The sequence below is a fragment of the Betta splendens genome, chromosome 6 (assembly GCF_900634795.4).
Source record: "Betta splendens chromosome 6, fBetSpl5.4, whole genome shotgun sequence".
Classification (NCBI taxonomy): Eukaryota; Metazoa; Chordata; class Actinopteri; order Anabantiformes; family Osphronemidae; genus Betta; species Betta splendens.
Window position 1 is genome coordinate 17431286 of NC_040886.2, and position 23634 is coordinate 17454919.

Here is a 23634-nt window from a genome sequence, read left to right on the forward strand (position 1 = left end):
TCTCCTCCGCTGAACGCTCGTCCTCCACTTCACGCTCACGCTGGTCCGTTTTCACTCAGCAGCAAAGACAGACGGCCCGAAGCTCAACGTGATGCTGAGACGACCTCGACTCAGTTAAAGCAAACATGAGTGAAGACTTTCTGTTTGTCTGCAAACATCCAGATGTTTACAGCTTTTATACTTCGACTGTGACCTTTTGCGCCGCTTGGGTTTTCAGCTGGTTCTGGACTGCGTGTGCAGATGCAGCCAATCCTGTAAAGGAGCAGCTGAGGTTGTTGAAACCTCCACGAAGTCATTAGTGTGAATAATGATGCGCTGAAGGCGCCCGTGGCCTTCGTCTTATTAGAGGGCCGATGATGACACCTCCAGCAGCGAGAACAGGGACCGGCGAGAGGGGGGACGGAGGGAGACGAGCATCCAATTACCACCAGCGCCAGCAGCTCAGAGGGCGAGAGGCGGCCGAAGGTCAGGCGCCGCCGCCGCCGCCGCCGCCGCCGCCACCGCCACAGAGCTGCACAGAGGCCTCGTCTCCGCTGGAGGTCGGATGAAGCGCTGCAGTGATGCTTCCAAACGCGCTCCGGATGCTGCGACCGCCGACTGTGTCTGAGTGAAATCCAGTGGAATCCATTTAGAAGTTATGCTGGAGAAAAGTGACCGTCACATCTGGCAGGAACACAGCAGCAGGTCCAACATTAGCGGCGTAAAATAAAACACACTGACGCTGTTTGAGCGGATCATCATCATCAAGCAACCGAGGAGATTTAGGGTTTAATAATTATTAATTTGTATTGATGCATTGGGGTCTCTGCACTGAGGGAGCGGCTGTAGAACAGATGGTTTATCTTGCATTTAAAAGACTGACTTCTGCTCCAGGTGAGGCTCGAACTCACAACCTCAGCATCACTCTGCAGGTCACTGTCTTATAAGTATCGCGCGCTGGCCGGTTGTGCCACTGGAGCAGCTGGGGTTTGAATTTCAGCCCAGCTCTAACACATGAACCGACATCAATTCCTTCTGCAAATGTCAGTGAGGTCTGAAAAGTTGCGTTGCTGCTTCTTTTCCTCTCACCACAACTTGGAATGAAGAAAAGTCTGGACTCACAGAGTTTAACGTGTCTTTACTCTACATTTCTGTGGAGCATCTGAAGGTCACAAACCCGCTGTCATCTGCATCTTTGTCGTTATCTTAAGCGCACGCGTCTCCTCCTCGCTGACATTTCAATGAGCCTCCATGTGCGTGCGTGTGTGTCTATGTGTGTGGATGCGTGTGCGTGTGTGTGTGTGTCTATGTGTGTGCATGCGTGCGCGTGTGTGTGTGTGCGTGTGTCTATGTGCGTGCATGCGTGTGTGTGTCTATGTGTGTGCATGCGTGTGCGTGTGTGTGTGTGCGTGTGCGTGTGTCTATGTGCGTGCATGCGTGTGTGTGTCTATGTGTGTGCATGCGTGTGCCTGTGCGTGTGTGTCTATGTGTGTGCGTGTGTGACTATGTGTGTGCATGCGTGTGCGTGTGTGTGTGTGTGCGTGCGTGTGTTTATGTGTGTGCATGCGTGTGTGTGTCTATGTGTGTGCATGCGTGTGCGTGTGTGTGCGTGTGTGCGTGTGTCTATGTGTGTGCATGCGTGTGTGTGTCTATGTGTGTGCATGCGTGTGTGTGTCTATGTGTGTGCATGCGTGTGCGTGCATGTGTGTCTATGTGTGTGCGTGCGTGTGTGTGTCTATGTGTGTGCATGCGTGTGTGTGTCTATGTGTGTGCATGCGTGTGTGTGCGTGTGTGTGTGTGTGTGCGTCTGAAGGATGGAGCAGGATGTGTGCATGTGAGGGATGCTTTTCCTGGGCCCATGTTGGGGCGGCGGTGGGGGGAGATTAGAGCTGATATCCCGGCTCCTCACGCGTCCGTGATAACTCTCAGCAGGATAATGGCTCTGCTGTTCCTGCGCGGCTCCTGAGACGATGACGGCTGTTATCTGAGCGCTGGAAGCTGCTGTTTGGAGCAGGAGGCGACGCGGCAGAGCCATCAGTCAGTATCAGTGAATCTGTGCCGCTCGCTGGTAAACACGGCGCTGGTGCATCGTCGCAGCACAGATCTGATCATCTGAGGGCGGAGATGAGTGAATTCACACAAAGCGGCGTCTGAGGCGCTTTCATCATGGGCGCGCGTTGAAACAGAGCATCATCATCTGCTTCTGTGATTGGACGGGAGTCCAGAAGGTGTCTCTTCCTGCTGAAGGGTTTTGAGGTTGAGGATTTCGTTTTTCTGCCGGAAAACCAGATCCTGATAAGAGACGAGTGACACACAGACACGAGTCCCATCAAGGGTCCGTTCACGCTGATAAAACTCTCACATCACCTCAGTTTGACTCCACATCGATTTATACTTTGTGGCTCTGGTGAATCAATGATAGCATTTTAAAAATACGATCACGTGAACTTTGGTTTGGATAAATCCAAAAATATTATTCTCATAGACTCAGTGAACTTTCACCAGCTAATTCCTCAGAGATGAATTTGTCAGAAAGGTGATAATTCTCTATGTGTTTATCTCTGAGGTCAGTGGAATGAATGCTTCTATCAGTGCTTTAATTAGCAGGAGTCCAGCAGAGTGGCCATCTTCATTTAGAAATAAAAAATATACAGTGGCTCATTTGTAACCTTCCTGTGAATTAATCTGCGTAATGAGCTGCTACAGTTTCTCTGCAGAAGAAATATGAGGCCGCAGCTGATTAAATTGAAGCGACGAGTCTCTGCGGAAACAGAGCAGGTTCCTGTGAGGTCGGTTTCCACTGGAGGAGAACTGTTTCTCTGTGACAGCGACATGAGTGAGTTCCTGTGTTCAGCCGGGTGACGGAGGCCGCGCCGCAGCTTCACCCACGGGACGTCAGCTGGTTCCCAGACCCGGGTGGGAGTCATTTCACGGTGCAGCCTGAGGTGCAGGTGTCTGTGGCCTCAATCCCATTCAAACGTGTCGCCTCTGGACACGCGTTGGACGACAGCCGGGCATAGAAACATTATAACGGACACAACCCAGAAGTGGAACAGATGAAACAACAGTTAGAGCCGGGCTTCGGGTCCCGGCGGCTCCTGTTCCTCCGTCCTCGGCTGCAGCTGAACACGTGGAACTCACATGACGCGCCATCAGTTACAGCCTCTCTGTACGTGTTGCCTGTGCGCTCAGATAAACAACGGAGGCCGAGTGGATGCGTTGGTGAGAACGGCCTGCGGGTGGTTCTGAGGAGCGGGCGATAAGGGAGCGGGATGAGGCCGGGCCTTATCAGAGCCGGGCTCTTATTGCTCCTTTGTTTACGGCTGGTGCTGTGATGATGGAGCTGCCGGGGAGCGTCATCAAACAGGCTGCAGAGCATGAGGGTCTGAACACGCAGGAGCTGAGGAACGAACATATGAGCTGCAGGTCTCAAACACTCGCATGGATTAAAATGATAGTTTGTGCTCACTGGTTTTATGACCCAGATACGGTCGCAGCAGTTTGCAGCTGAGGATTTAATCAGGGGATCAGCGGGTAAAGAGACGAGGTGCTTCTGAGCCCCGACGCTGTGGTTCAGAGTCGGGGCTCTTCGTTGTAGCATCCTGTGGTCGCCGTGGGAGATGAAGCGACGGCCTGGTGATGTAGCACCTCGGCGTTGCCTTTAATTAATCCTCCCACTGTGCTGTAAAGTGGGCGTAATAATTCCACACAGGCCGCTGTGATGGGCCTAATGTGCTCCTCTACCCCTGACTTAAAGCCACTCCATAAATCCAGCAGCAGCACAACCCGGCGACGCTGCGGCTGCATAATGTGGCGATTAGGTGATAGGAAGGGGACAGCAGGGGGTGGGTCAAAGGTCAAAGGTCACGATGAAAAGCAGCAATATCCAGACTTTGTACCAAACATGTAGGTTATAGTTTTCATGACCTTCCTGTTTCCTGCAGGGAAATTAGCCGCACTTGAGCATCACCTCCTTCACTGACAGCAGTAAAGATGAGAGATGGTGGAGGTGCAGGCGTGAGGCCTCACGTTGTAACAAAGCTGGAACTTTGTTCATCGTTCATTGTAGCTGGAGAAAACTACAGGACTATGAAAGCTGAAAGATTAAGTTAGTACTGAAACACATTTGTCTCATCACCGTTGCTCATCCTCAGATTTGATGCTGAGGCGACAGATGTCTGTCAGGGTTCAGGCTCAGCTTTCTGTGTGTGTGTGTGTGTGTGTGTGTGTGTGTGCGTGCGTGCGTGTGTGTGTGTCTGTGCGTACGTGCGTGCATTGGCCTCATGCTGATTGAAGTGATTCCCCTGTTTCCTTCTTCCTTCACGCCTCCCTCAAATCACTCTGGAGGAGTTCTGATGGCGGCAAACACATGGAGCTGGTTTCCATGAAATCAACGCGTGGACCCCCAGAGGCTCTTTAATGGAGTTTACAAAAGCAAAACAAAGCATCTGTTCTGCAACAGTGTTAACTTCATTACGCGGCTTCAGTCACGTGACGCTGGCTGGATTAGACGCGTTTAAAGCGCATCGTGTTTGTTTTGTGCTGTAGCTCAAACTAAAGCGCGTCCGCCTGCTGTCGGACTGAACTTCAGACATTGGGATTCAGCTTCCTGTGCTGAGAGTTCACGGCCGCTCTGACTGACGCGTCTTCATCCCGTCAAACGGACACTTTTCATTTCCTGTGCGGCTCCGGGCTCCAGACGAGTCCTGACACTGTTTATGTTGATCTGCCTCCAGACGCGTCGGCTGCAACGCCTCCGGCCGTGACGGGCGGCTCCGTGGAAAGCTAATCAATGGCAGGAAAACATCAGCAATAATCAGTGGCGCCACAGGCCCAGAGAGCGTGACCCGACGGAGCCGGAGCCGCATCAGGAGGAGCAGGAGGGCGGCGGTGATGGACTCCGTCTGACAGATGGAGAGGCTGAGAGCTTTGATAAGAGCCCGAACACAAGCGATCAATCAGCCGGATGGATTCATGCATGAGAGCAGAGCAGGATGCGCCGCTGTCATCCTGCAACGTCTCCATCAGCAGCGCCGCTCCTCCAGCCATCAGTCACCAAGAGGCTCCCAACATGGCAGCGAGCGCCTGTTAGACGAGAAAACGTGTGAAACCACGAGCAAACAGTCTGCGCATGTAGACACAGGAGTCAGAATGAATTATGATAATAACACAAATATGTATTCAAACACTAAAGTGGTTTTAATTATTAGGATAATAATAATAATAATGAGAAAGGAAAGCAGTTGTTCGCTGTTATTTAGGGTTTAGTCATTCTATTATTTATTATATTTTCCAAATTTTGGAAGAATTTTTTTTTCTGATTCCAACATAGGAATATAAAATACAATGATGGAAGAACCGGCAGAATAATGAGTCTGCTCTGCACCGTACGGAGAATTTAAAATGTGCCTCGTCCTTGTTCAAAGTCCGATTGTTCAGTGAAGATAATGCAACAAGTCACGAGCTGTGTAATAAAACAGAACGATAGCGACGTGAGACCAGCATCTGAGGGTTTATTCCAGCTGCTTTGGTCCAAACGTGAGGTCAGATCTTCAGGGTCGACCCCTCATCATCCAGGGTCATGATCAGGCTTCGGTTCCCTGAAGACTGGCCTCTGATGGCGCGTCAGTCAGCTGTGGATTCACCATTAGAGAGAGAGAGAGAGAGAGAGAGAGAGAGAGAGAGAGAGAGAGAGAGAGAGAGAGAGAGAGAGAGAGAGAGGAGGCTGCAGCGGATCCTCAGATCAGAAACTCCTCCACTCTTCACCGTCGCAGGAGACAGAGAGCAACATGCACCGAGCAGCTGCAGCTGCCGCCGGGGCCGGTGTCGGTTCTTCCACCTCTCGGGGGATTTACAAGCACGAGCGGACGGGGGCTCCCGGCGGATCCGAGGCGCGGGCGGCGTTGATCTGGTAAAGTTTTCGCGTCTGATGACGGTGCTGCGGCGGAGCGGACGAGCCCGCGCATCCGCCGCCGCCGCCGGCCTCCGCCGCGCTCCGTGACGCGCCGGGAAGAACCGGGCAACTTGGCACCAGAAAAGGACCAGCTGCGTAACATCTGCCGGCTCTGGATCCGCCGCCCACGGCTGCTGTGCGCCGTTCAGCCCGCGCATGGACGCGGCGTCGTGAGGAGGCGCCAGCCTGCGGATCGTCGCGCTTCGGACCTTGGCTCGTGAGCGGATCGGGTCTCACTCATGCAGCTGCCGCGCGTGGCCTGGGCTCTGACTGCCGCCGCGGGCTGCTTCCTGCTGCTCGTGCTGCTCCACGGCCACATCCTGAGAGAAGGTGCGTCGGTGCCGTCACACACTCTGGGACGATGCGTGGGTTTGATGCGTGTCGGGTCGAAGCGCTTCACTCAGTCACGCGTTGACGTGCGCGCTCTGAGGCTCGAATGCGCACGTGTCCGTGCAGAACAGACGCGGCTGTTCCTGGATCTGTGGCCCGTGTGAGACGCGCAGGTCTGAGGTGAGAGGAGACACACGGTGACTCCACTGCAGCGTCTCCTCCACCACTCAGAGCTTCATAATAATAATCAATAAAATGTAGACGTGCAGGACAAGATGAGCCACTTAAAAAATAGAATGTTCCGTCAGATGAAGGACCTCAAATCTAAAAAAAATATCAGTGTCCGTGACAAAAGCAACCAATTATACAAAAAAAATTACAAATTAATTAACGCAAAACATGGAACTAACTCCTCTCCTGGTTCCATTGACACTAATAAAGTTTTAGGGAATGAACTCGTCGTCCTTTGACTAAACACTAATATTTAGCTGCCAGATCTGAAGATGTTCGCTCTCAACTTAAATCTGACAAACAGGATCGTTATTTCACGCCGTTCAGTGGTTTAACAACACTTCATAACTCCACAGTGGTGAGTGTGCGTCGGACTGAATTCATTAAATCAATTATGATTTTAATGTATAGAAACGGACCAAATCTATTTATTCAATTCATTTTATTTACATAAAATGCTCTGTTATGTTTGTGATGAGGAACGTCTACAGATACATTATTTATTTGGCTTCAATATTATTATCTATTATTCTATTATCTTTGGCCGCAGCAGAGCTCTGGTTACATCCTTCATTCTAAAGTTAGTCTAGTGTCTGCTCAATATATTTAATACCGTAGAAGTCAAGCACTATTTCTTCATTTCTCACTTTTTTGTGTCCTCACTAAAATAATAATAATAATAATAATAATAATAATAATAATAATAATAATAATAATAATAATAATAATAATTATTATTATTATTATTATTATTATTATTATTAAGTATCTTGCAGAAGACACTGACCACAGGCTGTAATGGCTGCTTGGTTTCTCTGCAGCCTGGTGGTGACGTGTGCCTTCATTTCTCAGAGCAGAGCAGCTCAGGAGCTCAGAAAATCTGGAAGGCAGGAATTAAAGAAGCAGCAAACACACACCAGCACTGATTCTGTGGGGTGGTTTCCAGCATCAGTGCTGAATTAGACTCACAGTGAGCTGTTCTGCAGGAGGCTGAGCACCTGTAGTTCACAGAGCCAAAACTATTAAGCATTATTATACTGTAGGCATAGCATAAATGTAGAATATATATATATTAGCTATATATATAGCTATATATAGAAATGCTGAAACCCCCGTGATGAGGTCAAGTCTAATGGAATCGATCATGAGCAGAACAAAGCTGCAGTAGAGACAGATGATTACAAGCAGTGAAGGTCTCAACTGACTCTATAAGGACGACTCCACGCGAGGACTGAGCTTCATCTGGTCGCTAAAGTTCAGGTTGCTTTTCCACAGACTCAGACTCAGGAGCAGATTTCTAGAACTGTGAGAAACAGGAAGTTGATCAGTCTGTTGACATCCTGTTGTTCTGTTGAACTTCACTGTTTCCTCCTGCATGCGGCTCCGAGGCTCCGTGAGCTCCAATGCAGATCCTAAGGAGATGTCAGTGGAGAGGCTTGTAGTGGAGCAGGTCTTCCAGCCAGTTACCTCAGACGGAGGCTCAGACAGAGATTTAAGGCTCCTCCGAGTCGCGGGTGGAGCGATAAAAGTCCTTCTGTTCTCTGAGCCCAGGAGCAGAAACGCAGCGCTTTTCCTCCGGCATCTGCTTCTGACGCATCTGAAGCGTCTGCTTGTTTGTATGCAGATGTTTCTGATAAACACAGGGAGGAAAGTCATCGGAGCCCAAACACAGACAGGAGACGATGGAGGCGGCGGATGATGCAGAGACGCTCGTTTTGAACTCAGCATCAGGTGAAACAGCACAACGTTGTCACCGATTCTTTTCCTGCTAAGATTTGGGAAACAGTTAAAATCTCAAAGAAGCCTCCGCTTTGGGGAGGAGCGTCTGTCGCTGTCTCCTCTTCATTGATCATCGCCGTGGAAACAAAGTGGAGGCTGCTGGAGAATCTGCTCACGCGCTCTGTTTGCTAAGGTTTTCCTTTGTTTCCTCTCCGCGCTCATGAAGCTCATTTAGATCCTGAAAACAAGCCCATTATGCAGCCGACGCAGCGCTGAGCCTGCGGTGGAGGAGCCTCACCTAAGGAGCCCTCAGAGCCCAAATTAATTCTCAATGCCCCATTAAGTGGCGCATATATTCATGGGAATTATGAACGCGCTGCATCTGAATGAAAGTTCAAATCAGCAGTTGTGAGGGGAAAAAACACACAAACAGAAATTAAAGGATCTAAAAGCCGCAGAGGGTGTAATTGGATTTGAATAAATTGGTCTGAAGGAGGAACCGACCCGGAGCGCGACTGACGACACCGCTCGGGTTCGAGAGTCTCACCTCAGCCGTGCGACAGGACGACGAGACGCCTCGGCCTCAAACCTCAGCTCCGCCTCTGCAGGAAGCGGTCAGTCAAGGTCGCGTTCCTTCTCCGGAGGAGAAACGTCATCCGTCTTCACTTCAACCCTCTGCATGAAGTTCCAGTTCGTGAGCTGCTTTTTTCCTGTGTGCGATCGAGGAGGAGACTGGAAAACAGCTGCTCAACAAACAAAGCTCCGAGAAACTTCCAGAGTGAAAATCAGAGGAAAAACTCCCTTTAATGGAAGGAACCTCCAGCAGAACCAGACTCAGTTCAGTCACAAACATCAGAATGTGCATGAAGGGAGCTGAATGTTTTCAGCAGTGATTTATCTTATCTGATGCAGTGAATTCGTCCTCTCCATCTCTCATCATATTAAGCTGCTCGTACAGTCTGACCTTGACATTAAAACGTCTCAGTGATGCTTCTTATTTATTGTCTCCAGCCTCGTGTTGGATTCAGCTGCTCAGTAACACACTCATTAGCCGCCATCACACTTTTAACAACCAGACACAGACTCGCGTCAAACCCAATCTCAGCCTCATCATTGTTCCTCTGACTCCGGTTTTCCTGCTTTGTGATTGTTGGTCCTATTTTCAATTTGCAGGAAAATAAAAAAAGATTGCAGGTGATAAAAGCTCCCATCGACCAGATGCTGGTTTATGTTCCATCCTCAGCGACGTGTCGGCGGCGCTCGGACACAAACTAACACAGCGAGAACAAGGCTCTGTGATTAGATTAACTGCTGTAATGTGAGCGACGTGTCAGAGTCTGACGCTGCCACGGCGACGGCGCCAGGACTCCTGTGACTCCTTCAGCACAGATCAAACCTGCTGAGGCAGAGGTTGAGAGCCTCAAACAACACGTTTCTGCATTTAAAAGTTCAACAGAACTAAATATTAAACCTCCTGTCTCCAGTTTGTTTGTTGTCGTCCGTCTTGTGGATCTGAGCTGATTTAAAGTGTGTTCGTTGACAAAGAATTTCGCCTTTAATTTTGGCTGAATATTTTGTGTTGATGTAGTAGATGTAGGATACAGTTAATGGTGTTCAATAGCAGAAATGAGCCATAACTAAATACACAGCGTCAAATTCTCAAAGCGTCGTCCAATCAGCAGCTCTGGAACAAACGGCAGCACAGACTCAGACTCTGCAGCGTTTCTTTTGTTATCGCAGGATTCTGATGATCGGCCTCTTTGATCGTGTTTACGCGGATCACGCTCGGTTTCCTGCGTTTGTAGAAAGACCGCGTGGAGGAGCGGCGGCGCTTCCTCCCACAGGGTTTGGAGAATGAAAGGAGGCCAGTGATGAGCGGCCGCTAATGAGCAGACAGACCCGCGCTGCCGGCGCTGCGCTGGCTGCGGTTTCCATGGAACACCTGTTAGCGCGCGGCGGCGGCGCTGACATCATCCACGCGCAGGCGGAATCTCAATGACGGCAGGAAGCCGCTCCGGCTGCAGAGGCGCTGCTTCATCGCAGCTCGGGCTCCACCTGGAGACCAAGAGGCCCAAAGGGACTCACTGGACCGCCGTCTGGTTCATGTTCCTCAGTTCTTCATGTTCTTCTTTCACCCTGATGCTGCACTGAGCTGCTTTACGCATTTCATCTAGTTCCAGCTCCTCCTGGTTTCATCTATTTAGACACAGTGTGAAGGTCAGTGTCTCACATCTGTGTGTTAGCGTTCATCCTCTGACCTTTGACCTCAGGTGTCACATAAACAGTGTCCTCTCCTCTCCACATCTGTGCATCTCCACAGGAGGAGGAGGAGGAAGCCGCATCACTTCCACGTTTATTAGCTTCCATGTAGCCTGGAGGCTAACGGGAGGGGGAGGAGGACACATCAGGAGGCAGCAGTTGCGTTAGCGCCGGCTGTCAGACGTGATCATGAGCTTCGTTAGAGTCAGAGTGGCAGCAAAGAGATCTGAGCAGTGGTTCCAGCCACAACTGCTTAACTTCCTTAAGTGAAATCCTTTAAAGCCGAGCTCTTTGGTGTGAGCGGGTTTCATCCCCAGCAGCAACATTCTGCTAATCAAAACCACATTTATGGTTGAAATATCACCTTAAGTTGCAGCAGCTGCACAGCGGGTGACGTCTCAGTAAATCCTGTGAATTGGGAATGAAAGCCTTGAGTCTTGTTTCTCGCTGAAGTGGAGGAAACCAGCGGCTGTCAGGGCTGTGATCACAGCAGCATTATTCCACCTGAGCGACGCCTTCGCTGACGGACGGCGGCGATAAAACACAAAGCGCAAACCCAAACGCTGCGTCTTCGTTCGTGTTTCACAAAGACAAACGCTGCTCGACGTCAGCGCTGCTGCGTTTCCGTCTCACAGCCTCAAAAGCTGCTGCACAACAAACGTAAAGGGACAGAGTCACCTTTCAACACACCATCAAACTGTAAAATAAGGAACCAGGAAATGCAGCCTTTTGAATAAATGAGCTCCTCCACCACTTTTCTGAAGGAAACCAAACGCCAGAGCTGAATCAATGTTTCGTGGAAAGTGTGTCTTCGAGTTAAAGTGGACAAACATGAAGATCCAGACTTCAGTGAGGATCTGATGCTGTCGTTAAGTTAGAACTCTGACTCTGGCTGATTAATGTCTGCTCAGTTATGAAGGACTTGTTGTAGGTGAAGTTGTGCTGAGCGGTGGCAGGAGGTTCATGAGCGAACGAGACAGCAGACGAGCATCAGCTCTGTGTTACGCCCTCGTCTCTGCCTCCAGGCTCTGAATCTCTGCTGCTGTGATGCCCGTCTAAAGCCCGTCCTGTGTCATTCATGTGATTGGCCTCAGGTCAGCTGGCGGCCGGCACCTGTGAGATCGTCACTCTGGACCGGGACAGCAGCCAGCCCAGGAGAACCATCGCCCGGCAGACGGCCCGCTGCGCCTGCAGGAAGGGCCAGATCGCCGGCACCACGCGAGCCCGGCCGGCCTGCGTCGACGGTAAGATGCTCCGAGTCCACAGTCAAAGCACCTGGACTCACATCCCAGAGCTCCGCTTCATGTCATCACTTGTGCGTTTCTGCATCAGCAGCTGCAGGTGATTCACCACTAGCTGAAGTCGAGCTGAGTGGAGGCTCCTGCTGCTTCCTGTCTTTAGAAAGACTTAGATGAAGGGAGTTCACATGTTTCCTCCTTCAGACTTGGCTTTTATTAAGTTCAACATTTCCCTCCAGTCTAGAGTTTCTGTCTACAGTAATTAAAATCTGACAGGGCTGAAGCTGTCATCGACTTTTTAAAGTGTAGAAGTAAAATAAACATTTTGACAGTAGGTGAAAACACTTTAAAGTAAGACTGGGTTATTTTTATTTAAACTAATTAGAACGGAAGTCAGCAAAGTTTAACACACGACTCAACGTTTGGAGAAATGTAGTTTTATTTACAATAAATGCATAAATTCTCATTTACTGTGTGATGGAATCAAAAGCGGCTTCTTCGTCTCCGTGTGACCTTTACGGAGCCGTGTGCTGGTATTTATGTCAAACTGTGTTTTCTCCTGCTCCCGTGTAACACGAACAGGAAAAAACGGGTAGTTCACAAATAATGGACCAAACTGTGAGAGTCTGATGAGGAAATACAGGAAAGAAAACCATTCACACAGAGAAGCGACCATGAGTGATGATGTCATTAAAAATCAATAAAATATGCTAATTAATTTAAACATTTAAGGGCTTAATTTTAACAATAAAATATACTTTAAAAAACAATTTAAAAAACATTAACATCTTTTTGGTTTAGTTGCGTAAAGCACAATTTTAGGACAACGAAATGAAAGATGGGACGTAAATGTTCTTGGTTTGAACAGATTATCCGGACTTCCTGGTTAATTGATCCGTTTCCTGACATTTCAGTTGCTTTACAGTAACGCGTTTCATGGGAAGCTAAATAAACGGCAGCTGCAGCTCCATGTGACTCTGACCTTTACTCTGCCGGCGGAGCTGCATGTTGGTATTTACGTCGGCTGGTTCCTGAGGCGCTGCTGCGGCTTCAGCCCGTCCTCGCCCGCTCTCACCCTGAACGTGGGCCTGGCTCCTGGTGGAGGCCCGGTTCTGAGGGACCGTGCGTGTGTGGGAGCCGTCTCAGAGCATCAGCTGCTGCTGCTGTTTGGTTTAATGCTCTCAGACCGACAGCCATGAAGAAGAAAAGGCCGCGAGGCTCCGAGTCTCTGCAGCCAAACAAAGATGAGACACGAGACCTTTGGGTCCTCATCAGGTGGAGATGAACTGAAAAGGGCAGAGAGGTGGTGCATTCAGGGACCTACCTCCGATTCCTGCAGTCTGAGAGTTGCTCAAACCTGCACCGGCCTCAGGTGCAAACGTAAACAGCAACAACTCCGCGATCACACGCTTCACACTTCAGCTCATGCTGCTTCCAGAAGTGAAGGAGGAATGGGAGCGTCGCTTTCCCCGCTCCTTGTTTACCCCTGTTGGTTCTGGCGTCCCGTTCCGTCGTCGCCGACCTCTGGGGACGATGCGGCGTTCCCTCCTTCTGGATGCCGGCGGTGATGAATGCAGCGATTACAAAATGGCCCCTCTCTTTGTGGATAAATGAACCGCGCTGAGCGGCGGTGGACAGATCTATGTCTCAGTCGCTCGTTAATCAGCGCGGTGATGCAGCACCCGCAGGTGCTCAGGTCTTCACTGATACCTGAGATTAATCCACTGCATCTCCATTACTTGATACTGTGAACGTGCGTTTCTGTTTCCATTTTCTATATTTAACTTGAGCAAACGCACTGATTCAGCTCCATCCGTCCTGCGGCCGCTGCTTTCACAGCGCGGTCCCAGCGTGGACGCGAGCAGCGCTGGATCCGGGCACTGCTCCGCCTCCCGTTCACGCGGTTTCACGCCCTGCGTGCGCTGACGGGGGACAATGTGTAATCACACCTCTGCCTCGTCCTGCTGGGACGAGATGGAGGCGCTGATGACTCGTCCCAGGACGCCTCCGCGCGAGCTCAGATCCTTTAGAACCCGGTCCTCGTGTCGGGGGGACGTTCGCTGAGGCCGTGACGGCTGCCGTTTCCTGAACACGTTGAGAGGAGAGACAGAGGTCACGACCTCCAGCATGTCTTGATAAACCTGCCACAGTGGGGATTTAATGAAGCATCATAGCGACTGTCCTTTCAGGCCTGAGTGTAATTTAGAGACGTGATGGGAGCGAACGGGTCTGAGTCCGTCGGACGCTGGAGGAGCTGCAGGTTCATCTACTATTGACCTCCAGTCACCACCAAGTGTTGCTCAGTGTCGTCAGTCGTCAACAGTCTTTCATTGTCTGAGGTTTTGTACTTTTATCAACTCACGTCTTCCCAAGCGAAGCTCCGTGGGCTCCTCTTCATCCTCCCTCCTCTCCCTCTGTGGGCCAATCAGGGAACCACAATATGTAAATGTGCTGGTGAGGATGACCCATTTCTATATAAATAGCAGTGTGTGATGAAGACGAGGAACAGAATGAGTCCTCTGAAGTCCAGTTGCGTTCGGTCCAAGTCGTCGGGTTTTACCTGCTTGTTTATTTTATGGAGAGATTTCAAGAATAATGGTCAATATTTCCATCATTCCAGACAAAAGAGTGAGAAATAAACAGAAAAACATTTACAGTGTGTGCGATTGTTCCAGAGAAAAGCTCGGACGTAAAACATCATTGGTGTTGGTCTAACTGGTTTGATCATGTGACCCATTCAGCGCTTTCAGTAAATGGATTTACATTCTGCTCTAAACACTGTTGAAGGTTCATGCGTTCATGCGTTCATGCGTTCATGCTCCTCTCTCTGCAGTTCGTATCGTCCGCAGTCGGCAGTGGTGTGAGATGACTCCGTGCCTGGACCATGAAGGCTGTAACCTCATGGTCAATCATTCGGGCTGGACCTGCACGCAGCCCGGAGGCCGGGTCAAGACCACCACGGTAAGGTCCGTTCACGGCTCCCAGCTCAGAACCGTCCTGTTAACAGCTGATGGCGTCGCAGCGAGGACACGGGCCACAGTGTGTGTGTGTGACTGGATGATCATTCACTGAAAGAGGCTTCATGCAGCAGAAATGATCAAACCTCATTCAACATAAGTTGATTGTATAAAACCTCCTTCTTTCCTGATGAAGCCTTCACAGCCTGTTTGATCTGGGTTTGGCTTTTGGACAAAATAATTGAATATTGTGATGATGATCAGGCTCATTTCTGCACTTTAGTGCCGAGAGGCAGAATCAGTGCTTATGAAAATGCATGTCGAATTCGTGGAGGACTTGCTACTGTTTAAATCACAGTTGCAGCAGTAGTTTTTATTACAGTAAAGACTCCACTGTACAAACAGCAGCAGCTCAACACACGAATGAGGTCCCTGAAGAATCCTCCTGTAGAACTGAAGGTAGAAACAGTGGTTTGTAGAAGGTTCTGAGCTTCGTTCGTCTGGTGGAGGTCCGACCTGTCGTCACACACTTCATACGCAGTCGGACCAGTGCAGAGCAGCTGTGCAGAGGCAGGAAGCCGAAGGGCGGCGTTAGAAACAGCTGATTCGAGACGAGGAATGAAGCTTCACAGTGACAGCGCTCCCTCCCTGCGTCACGGCCGCTCAGTCGCAGTCTGACGGACCTCAGCTGACGTCCACACGCTCCTGCAGCCTGCAGTCTGCTGGGAACTGGGAACTGGGAGCTGGGAACTGGGAACTGGGAACTAGGAACTGGGAACTGGGAACTGGGAACTGGGAACTGGGAGCTGGGAGCTGGGAACTGGGAACTGGGAACTGGGAACTGGGAGCTGGGAGCTGGAAACTTAGAACTAGGAGCTAGGAACTGGGAGCGGGGAGCTGGGAACTGGGAACTGGAGACGGACGGCGGAGCCTTCCGGCATCAGAGACGCTTCAGGAATCAGGAATCAGAGCTGGTTCAGGGACTGTTTCATGTTGTGTTAGTGGGTGTTTGTAATTATTTTAATTGAATGAATTAGTCCAGTGGAGATATTAGGGACATTTAGGCATGAATAACCCTAAAGCAGGCCTGACAGCCTGCTTCATGCTCCTGAAGCCGCCCGCGTGTCTGGCCTGTAATTGGACGCTGAGGGAGAGCCGTCCTTTGCAGGATCGGACCCAGAGCCGTGTTTCAGCATCGTTTAGTTAAAGCGGCGTTCGCCGGAACCTCCCCCAGGGTTGAACCCGCACGCCGCCGAGCTCATCTGCTAATGGACGGCGGCGGATCCGATTGGTTGCTGTGAAGCAAATGAAACGAGAGCGGTGAGTGGGCGGCTGCGATCACGTCGGCGTTGGTTACAACTCAGAGGAGGATGAGAGGAACAAAGCGCGGTTAATTGGCCCTGAGGAGCTTTATGGGCTTGTAGGGACGCGTAGAACGTGGAGGATTTAATTAGTGCTGTGGAATCAGAGGACGAGGCCTCGCGGCTTTTACAGGATCCAGCTGGTGTCAGACATGGGTTCGTGTTTTACTCTGATCCTGAGCCTCTTTGCTTGTGGATGAGACACTGTGAGCTTGATTTGCCGCTAATGCGTCCAAACGTCCGTCTGTCACGAACGTCCATGGGTCTGTGTCCACTCTATTAGGTCCCTGTACGCTCTAATTCAATCCAACACAGCAGCGCTGCCAATGACGAAGGTGATGCTCGTACAGCTGTCAGAAAACACAGCCGTTCAATATGGTGATTACTGAGAAGGTGTGATTTATGTTATTTTCTATTTTGTCTGATGTGTCATAGTTTGTCCCCTAATGGGAAATGAGAGGTAGCGGAAGGTGCTCTTGACTCTTGCTTTAACTGGTAAATCAGCCACTGTCACAAATGAAGATCCTTTTTATTTTGTTCTTTTAATTAATTCCCACCCGTAGCTAATAAATGAGTGGAACATTTCCACTGGCGCGTTACTGCCTCTGTCTACTGGGAGACTGTCTTTAAACTGGTTGGAGCTTTTGGTCTCTGTTGGAATTGAACTGTGTTTCTGCTCATATTCAAAACTGACAACTTAAGAAAAATGTGTTACTATGATGAATAAATGTCCAGATGCTTATTTTGTTCGGCGTCTTTGTGACTGGTTTAGTTTAGTGTAGTTTACTTTTAACCTGTGAACAAACTCCAGGTGGAAACGGGTGCGAGTGTTTCAACGTCGGACTGTAATTCCTCAGGAGGCTTCTGAACATCTATAGGCTCCGGGAATATTAAAAATGTAATATTTGAAGAAGCCGCAGCTTTGCAATATTAATGAGACAGTTTCTGGCTTGTTTTCGCTTTGAAAGTGAAATAAATAGAAACAGAGCTCGTTCTTTCTCATCACCAGCTGCAATTGATCATAAAGCAATTACCTCGGAAACAAGGCCGCCTGCCTTCCACTTTCCTCCCAGCTGCAGTGTTTATCATGCACACACACACACGCACACACACACACACGCACGCACGCACACGCACGCACGCACGCACACACAGCTGTGATAAGTGAAGGCTGCATTTGCTGTTGAGCGGTGATGTAATAAGAACTGATGTGTTTGTTTTTTAATATTTCGTCTCCATTAAGAGATTCTCACTCTGGGAAGTTTCGGGGTGTGAAACAGAGACAGTGGTGGAAGCTTCTGCTTTCCACCTCTGGATGTTCAGAACGTCCAGGGTTTCTGAGCAGGAAACCAGGTGGAGACAAACAGCAGCTGTCATGTTTATATCAGGAAAAACTATTTACAAGACATTTACTGGGAGAATTTGCATGGGGCCGTGTTCACATTCACAGATAATAGTTGTCCTCTTCAAGGAGAATTGGATTTCTGTCTGACTGAGCAGAGTGCGATTGGCTCCTCTGCCGTTTCCGCCTGGTGTGACTGGAAATAAATGCAAAGTGCCTCTGCAGGTTTCAATCACACAGGAGGCTCCGCATGCGGGAGGCAGAGCCCGACGCCGCCTTTAAGGACAGTTACACTGTGGGAGAACAAAAGCGCCGCGTCGAGCCACAAATCCATGCGCTTCTGATTGTTCCTCCACAATGGTAAATTATCCTCTGGCTCCACAGACTGTAATGATCCTTCAAACTGTGGACGATTGCTTTCCCTCTCTAAATGGAGCCCATTCTGCAGCTTCTTCTTCTGAAAACACCTGTGGCTTCACTGGTTTGAACTCAGACTTCCTTTAAACAAATAACTGCATCTAATTGTGATCCCAGTGTAAATGTGAATGCAGTGATGAGTTCAAGGACAAGAAAAGGTCAGGGAGTCCATGGACAACATGGTTGTTGATGCAGTCATTTGAAAACTTTAGTTTCAGTTTGACAGTTCATCCATCCTCCAGGTGGATGCATCAGCATCAAAGTGTTACCAAACTGCTGTTCAGTCTCAAAAAGCGAAAAACAAGATTAGAGAAAAACAAATCTGGGTCTGGAGAGCGAAGACGCAGCGGGGGGGATTCTGTGGACTCCACAGCTCAACCGCAGAACAACATCACTGTTATTAGAATCACTGCTTCCTGGACCGGGCGCCTTCGCACGCTTCCGTCTCCGCTGTCGAACCCTGCGCTCTGATTGGCTCCTGCACAGCGGCCCAACGGGATCAATTACAGGAGGAGACGCACCTGTCACACGTCGCTGTCTCCTTCCGCCCACTGGGAGGGAGTTTTCCTTCCACAGCCAGGTGTTCAGGCATGGCATGAGGACGGACCCGCGACACAGCACAGATTTACAGGAAGCGCTTCATGGACTTCAGTCAGAACGACATGAGCTCGATCCACAAAACATGTGGATGCAGATGCATGTGTGTGAGGATGGAGTCCTCCGCATGTGAGCCTCATGGACACGGTTCTGTCCATGCTGCTGCTGCTGCTGCTGCTGCTGGTGATGGTTCCATCCATTGGTCATGGTTCTGGGTTCTGTCTATTAAACATGAGATGCTCCAAGCAAGAACAGTAAGAATGAGGCTCCCTGCTCCTACGAATGGGTTCAAAGCAGATCATGTGTTTGCGGTCCGTCCATCTATTTCCCAAACACTTGTTGAAAGGGTTGTACTGGTGCTGGAACTGAAGTCACTGGACACACACCAGAGTCCGTCCTGGACCAGTCTCCAGGTCTAAACACGGTGGTGCCACACATTCAGACCCAAAGGTCCACCTCGGGGGGGTCCGGGGACGGACGGTCCTCGTCCACTCCTCAGGACTCAGGATTCCAGCTGCAGTCAAACAGGAGGGACATGAATAATTCATGCTTCTTCGTCACATGGAAGCAATCACAGAGAGCGTCGCAGCCACGGAGGCGACGGTGATGAAGTGTGCGCTCGTCCCCAGAGCTTCTGTTTTTAATCAGAGGCTTCAGCAGGACGTCCACCGTGGTCAGATGGAGACCAGGACCCGTCTGCTCACAGAACGTGAACCCGCTGTAGTTGGTCTCAGTCTGTGCGGGTTCCTAACGCTCTTTACTCCTGTCCCACAGGTCTCCTGACGGCGGCGAGCAGGGCAGACTGTCCCCAGAGGAGCCCGGGTTCCCATCATGCATCGCTCAGCGAGGCATCGGAGCATCGGAGCCGCGGGCGCCGCCGCCGCTTCCTGTGCGGCTGAACTGAGAGCAGCGGGAAGTGGACTCTGGAGACGTAACAGCCACAATGCGCTGGAGCTCTTGTTTGGCACAGACCAAAGACAAGCGGAGCCAGAGAGGAGACGCTTTTAGGGGTCGTGGCCCCGAAACAGCATCTGTGTAAAGAAACAAACACATCGATATAATATAAGCGAGTGACGTGAGAGACGTGACCCTGTGCAGACGTTGAGGCTGCTGACGTTTGTTGTGGGACCCAGCGGTGGTTTGAGCTCAGCACCGCTCTGGTGGAGAAGAACCGCACTGGACTTGTTTCTGACAAACAAACGGCGGTTTGGGAAATCCCAATGAGCAACCAAACACGTTTACCAGGTGAATGTACTTTTTACTGTTTACTGTTCCCACAGCTCCACACACGCAGATTAAACATAGTCACTGCTAAATAAAGGGGTTTTGCTGACGTTGGTGTCCTGCTGAGTTGCACGTTGAGCTTTAAGGGTTCCAGTGAAATGAACCAGGAGGGGTTCACATGTGGTTCAGCCTCATCATCCAGAACTATTATTGACATTAGAACCATTTATTTGTTCAGTTTTTGTCTCGTTAGAAAAACTCAGTGTTTCCTCAATCATAACACAATGTTCTTCATTTAGGATAAGTGCTAAAACCCTATAGAAATCTAAACAGTGCCCATGTTTAGAGCAGATATTCACATAGTTCACAGCTGTACAGCTGTTTGTGTCCGTCTGCTTTCAGGCTTCGAACAAACCCAACTAAATGTAGGCTGAGCTTTACTTTAGCCTCCTTTATTTATTAGCTTTACATTGTGGCCCACTTTTCCATCTCAGCTCTATTAGGCCACTTCTTTCTCTCAGAAGGAGAAACCACCAGCTCCTCCTCTGTGCGGTGGCATTGGTGGTCGTTCAGAGCTGAAGCTGAAGTCACAAATCGCTGACGTTTGGCTATAATGCGTTTTTATGAGAGTTTATTTTCCAGGGTTCTTCACTCATCTTCCCTCACAAGGCTGATGCAGTAACCACATGAAACGGTTGTTACTCTCCTGTTTCTCAGAGCTCTGAGCCTTCAGTGAAACACAGATGCGTGTGACCTCGACCCTCTGTCCTGTCGACTGCAGGGGTTCAACTGACGCCAGCTCCAAACGAGTCTCTATAGACATAGAATCAGAGAGCGACATGTTCTTTAACACGTGCTGAACTGACTGATGTGCGGAAACGCACGGGGCTCAGCTGTTCACAGCCTCCTCACAGTCCAAACAGGCGCTGAACTTGTTGGGGAACGCTAACGCGAACCTGGCGGAGCTCTATTAAACCCTGCCAGCGTCGCTGACACGCCATTAAAATGTGACCCGTGTTGTGAGACCACGGTGTGTCTGCCTCCGCTCCCACATTTGATATTCCAGCAGCGTCTCCCAGAAAAGAGCAGGGTGGGAATCTAGAACAGAGTTTCTTTAGAGGCTCAGAGTCGCCCAGCGCAAACCAAACCGGGGCTTTTACTCTGAAAATCTGCCAAGCTTAATGATCGAAAAGCAGTGTGTGGGGCTGAAACACGCATGTTGAAGCCAAGCGCGACTTTAGCTGCAACACTCAGCGCTCACATATATCCCAGCTGTTCCTTTCACATTAAACTGCCTCACTCTTAGAGGAGCTGGAGGCAGAACCGCTGCTGAAATGCTCCAGGTCAGAGGTTTAGGGAGGTTTTTATTTGCTCCTCAATGAGAATATATATAAAAACATGTGCTGCAAATGAACATACGCTATAAGAGGAAAAACATCTTCCTGGAACTTTTAGTTGGACATGCTGCCCTTTTTCCATGAAAGGAGCTTTTTGATCGTGCAAAGAGGAGAAGGGCACAAAGCTGTGGTTTCCAGTGTCTGTGTCACTTTGTCTCCATCAGTTTATAAGCATCAGGCGTCACCTCACCTCCTTTAACAGCTCAAAACCACAGATGACACTCAAACTCCCCCGACGTCCACAATGAAACCTTTAATATGTGCTCTCTACTTGAATGAAATGACTTTAGCTTCTTTGAGCCCAGGGAATGAGGCTTCGAGCATCTGGAGAAGAAGGAGAGTGAACAGGATGTTCATGTGTTGCAGTTTTGTTTGTACAGTCGGTGACTTTAAAGGCAGGATGTCGACACAAGACCAGTTTGACTTTAAAAGTCAAGATAAAGCAATGCAAACCAATACAAACGTGTCTCTGTGGGATCTGACGACCTCAGCGAGGTCACGAGGGCCGAGACGAGGACGAGGGGGAGACGTCGGACTCGGCTCTGATGTCTCCGAGAAGGAAGCAGCCGAGGGGTCGGTGCCGGTGAGACGACGGTGTCTGCGGATGATTAATGCTGGAGTGCAGCGGTCTGTTGAAGGTTGGGTGAAGACTGAGGTGAGTCGCAGCCTTGACGCTGCAGGACGAGGACCGTGCAGTGACCAGGCGGCTGCAGCTCGAGTGGCTCCTGCTTCGCTTCAAAAGCTAAACTACCTCAGAGACATATCTAGATATGTCGATATGTAGATAAAATTCAACTTAGCAGTGAATTTTAAAGCGCCCCCATTTCTAAGCTGAACCCTCCTAGAATGATCCATCCTCTCACATGTGCCTGATTCAGTCTGTTGCATTAGCTTCATTTCTTAGAAGTAAATTCAGTTTTACTTAAATTTATGTTAAAACATTTGAATAATTAATGAATTTCTAAAGCACTGAAAGAAGGAAAAACAAAGTCTGGAGAAGAATGTGTGAATGTGTGTAGATAAAAGATGAAAATAGCAAGATGTGAGGAGGGAAGGTCATGCACAGCAATTTAGGTAATAAATGTTATGTCATAAAATAGAGAGAGAGAAATTCATGCAAAATGGGAAAATGGAAGAGGTATTAAATATACTAAATAATAAAATGAAATAAATAAAAATTAAAGCGTAAAGAAAAGGTACAGCGATTAATCTTAAAGTAGAAGAAAGGAAGAGCTGAATAAAAAGGAAGAGGGAAAAGAAGGTATGAAGCAAATGAGGAGGAAAACTAAATAAGCTAAAGGTACAAAAAGACACGTAGGTAAAAAAGAATGAAAGTGGAGTCAACAGAAGAATTAATACAAAATGAAGTAGAAGGAAAAAAGTGTTCAAGGAAACTGAAATAAAAGAACCAAAGATGAGTGTGAGTCTCTGATGTCACTGAGGCGTCAGAATCAGAAGCTGGAGACTTTCTGACGTTCGACACGAGCGGCTTCGTGGGAACGTTGTGACTCCTCAGCGTTTTCCTCCGCGTGTCCAAACATTCCACTGGAGCCAGTGAATTGTTTAAAGCCTGTCATCAGGGAAGAACAGCTTTTATCCAGCTGGTCTGTGATCAGGTTACCATCAGTCTGAACCTTCAAGTAAATGAGACGCGGTTGTTGGTGAAACAGCTGGGTTAAATGTGACAGTTTGTTTTGTAGGTTTGTGATTCTTTATGAGGCGTTTGTGGAGCTGTCACAGATCAAACGTCGGTGCAGCGGCTCCGCGTTGAGCGCTGTTTAACCCGTGCTCAGACACTGCCTTCTGGGGAATCGTGTCCCGCGTCTCTCCCGCATCATCCATCATGGCCGCCGAGGGAGGCAGGCCCCGGGGGGGGGGGGGTCCGGGCCGCAGGCCTCCGTCTCCAATCCACACGGCAGAAGGACGCAGCTTCCTGCCATAAATAAACGTTTTGTGTGGAATAAATCAGCGGCGAGCGCTTCATCGGTCAGTGTCGTGGGAACGCGCAGCATCCAGACGGTGAACCTGTTCTTATTCTATCACCTGGAAAAACACCAAAACCAGGATTAATTTGGCCTCATCAATCACGTACCAACTCACTTCTGCACAAGAACATACACATTCAGAATTCCCATAGGGACAAAGATACAGGGACTTAACAAAACCTAAAAAGTGTGTATTGTTAATAACAGGACTTACTGTGGGAAGTTAACTATTATTAACATGACTAATAATAATGAACTGATACAGTCACACGGTGTCTCCTGAGCATTAATGTGTTTTCAGCCGTGCAGCATTGTTTACAGCTACTTGTGTTCACCTCTAAATAAATATTTGCAGCTGGTTCTGCTTCTCTTCTGGACTAAATTAAGTTAATTTAGCTTTTTTAACTGGAAAGTCCCATTTACCGAATGTGGAGCATAAATATATGATTATAAAACTTCACTTGACTGATGCAAACACTTCTCTGCATCATCAATTAAACCAACAAAAGATTTTATGAGTCCATTTATTGTTGCAGCTGATTCCAGTAGTTAAGAGCAACTAAAAACATGAATATTAATACTGTCTGTACCTCGGCTGCCCCTAAAACCAAAGTTAGTTTTAATTGTGGTGGAGGTCGTCTATAT

The 23634-nt window shown here is 49.2% G+C and overlaps 1 protein-coding gene across 1 annotated transcript; it reads left to right on the forward strand.

Annotated features, from left to right (window-relative positions):
- Positions 1 to 5711: 5711 nt before the first annotated feature.
- Positions 5712 to 19716, forward strand: LOC114857765 (chemokine-like protein TAFA-5). Its single transcript, XM_029154553.2, has 4 exons — positions 5712 to 6262; positions 11566 to 11715; positions 14543 to 14670; positions 19158 to 19716. Exons 1-4 carry the CDS (start codon positions 6172 to 6174, stop codon positions 19164 to 19166), a joined length of 378 nt encoding a protein of 125 aa, XP_029010386.1. The 5' UTR covers positions 5712 to 6171; the 3' UTR covers positions 19167 to 19716.
- The last annotated feature ends 3918 nt before the right edge of the window (positions 19717 to 23634 follow it).

Coding starts and splice junctions, on each gene's coding strand:
- LOC114857765 (XM_029154553.2), top strand. CDS start 6,172: ATGCAGCTGCCGCGCGTGGCCTGGGCTCTGACTGCCGCCGCGGGCTGC. Junction 6,263..11,565: donor CGGCCACATCCTGAGAGAAG/GTGCGTCGGTGC, acceptor GATTGGCCTCAG/GTCAGCTGGCGGCCGGCACC. Junction 11,716..14,542: donor CCGGCCGGCCTGCGTCGACG/GTAAGATGCTCC, acceptor CTCTCTCTGCAG/TTCGTATCGTCCGCAGTCGG.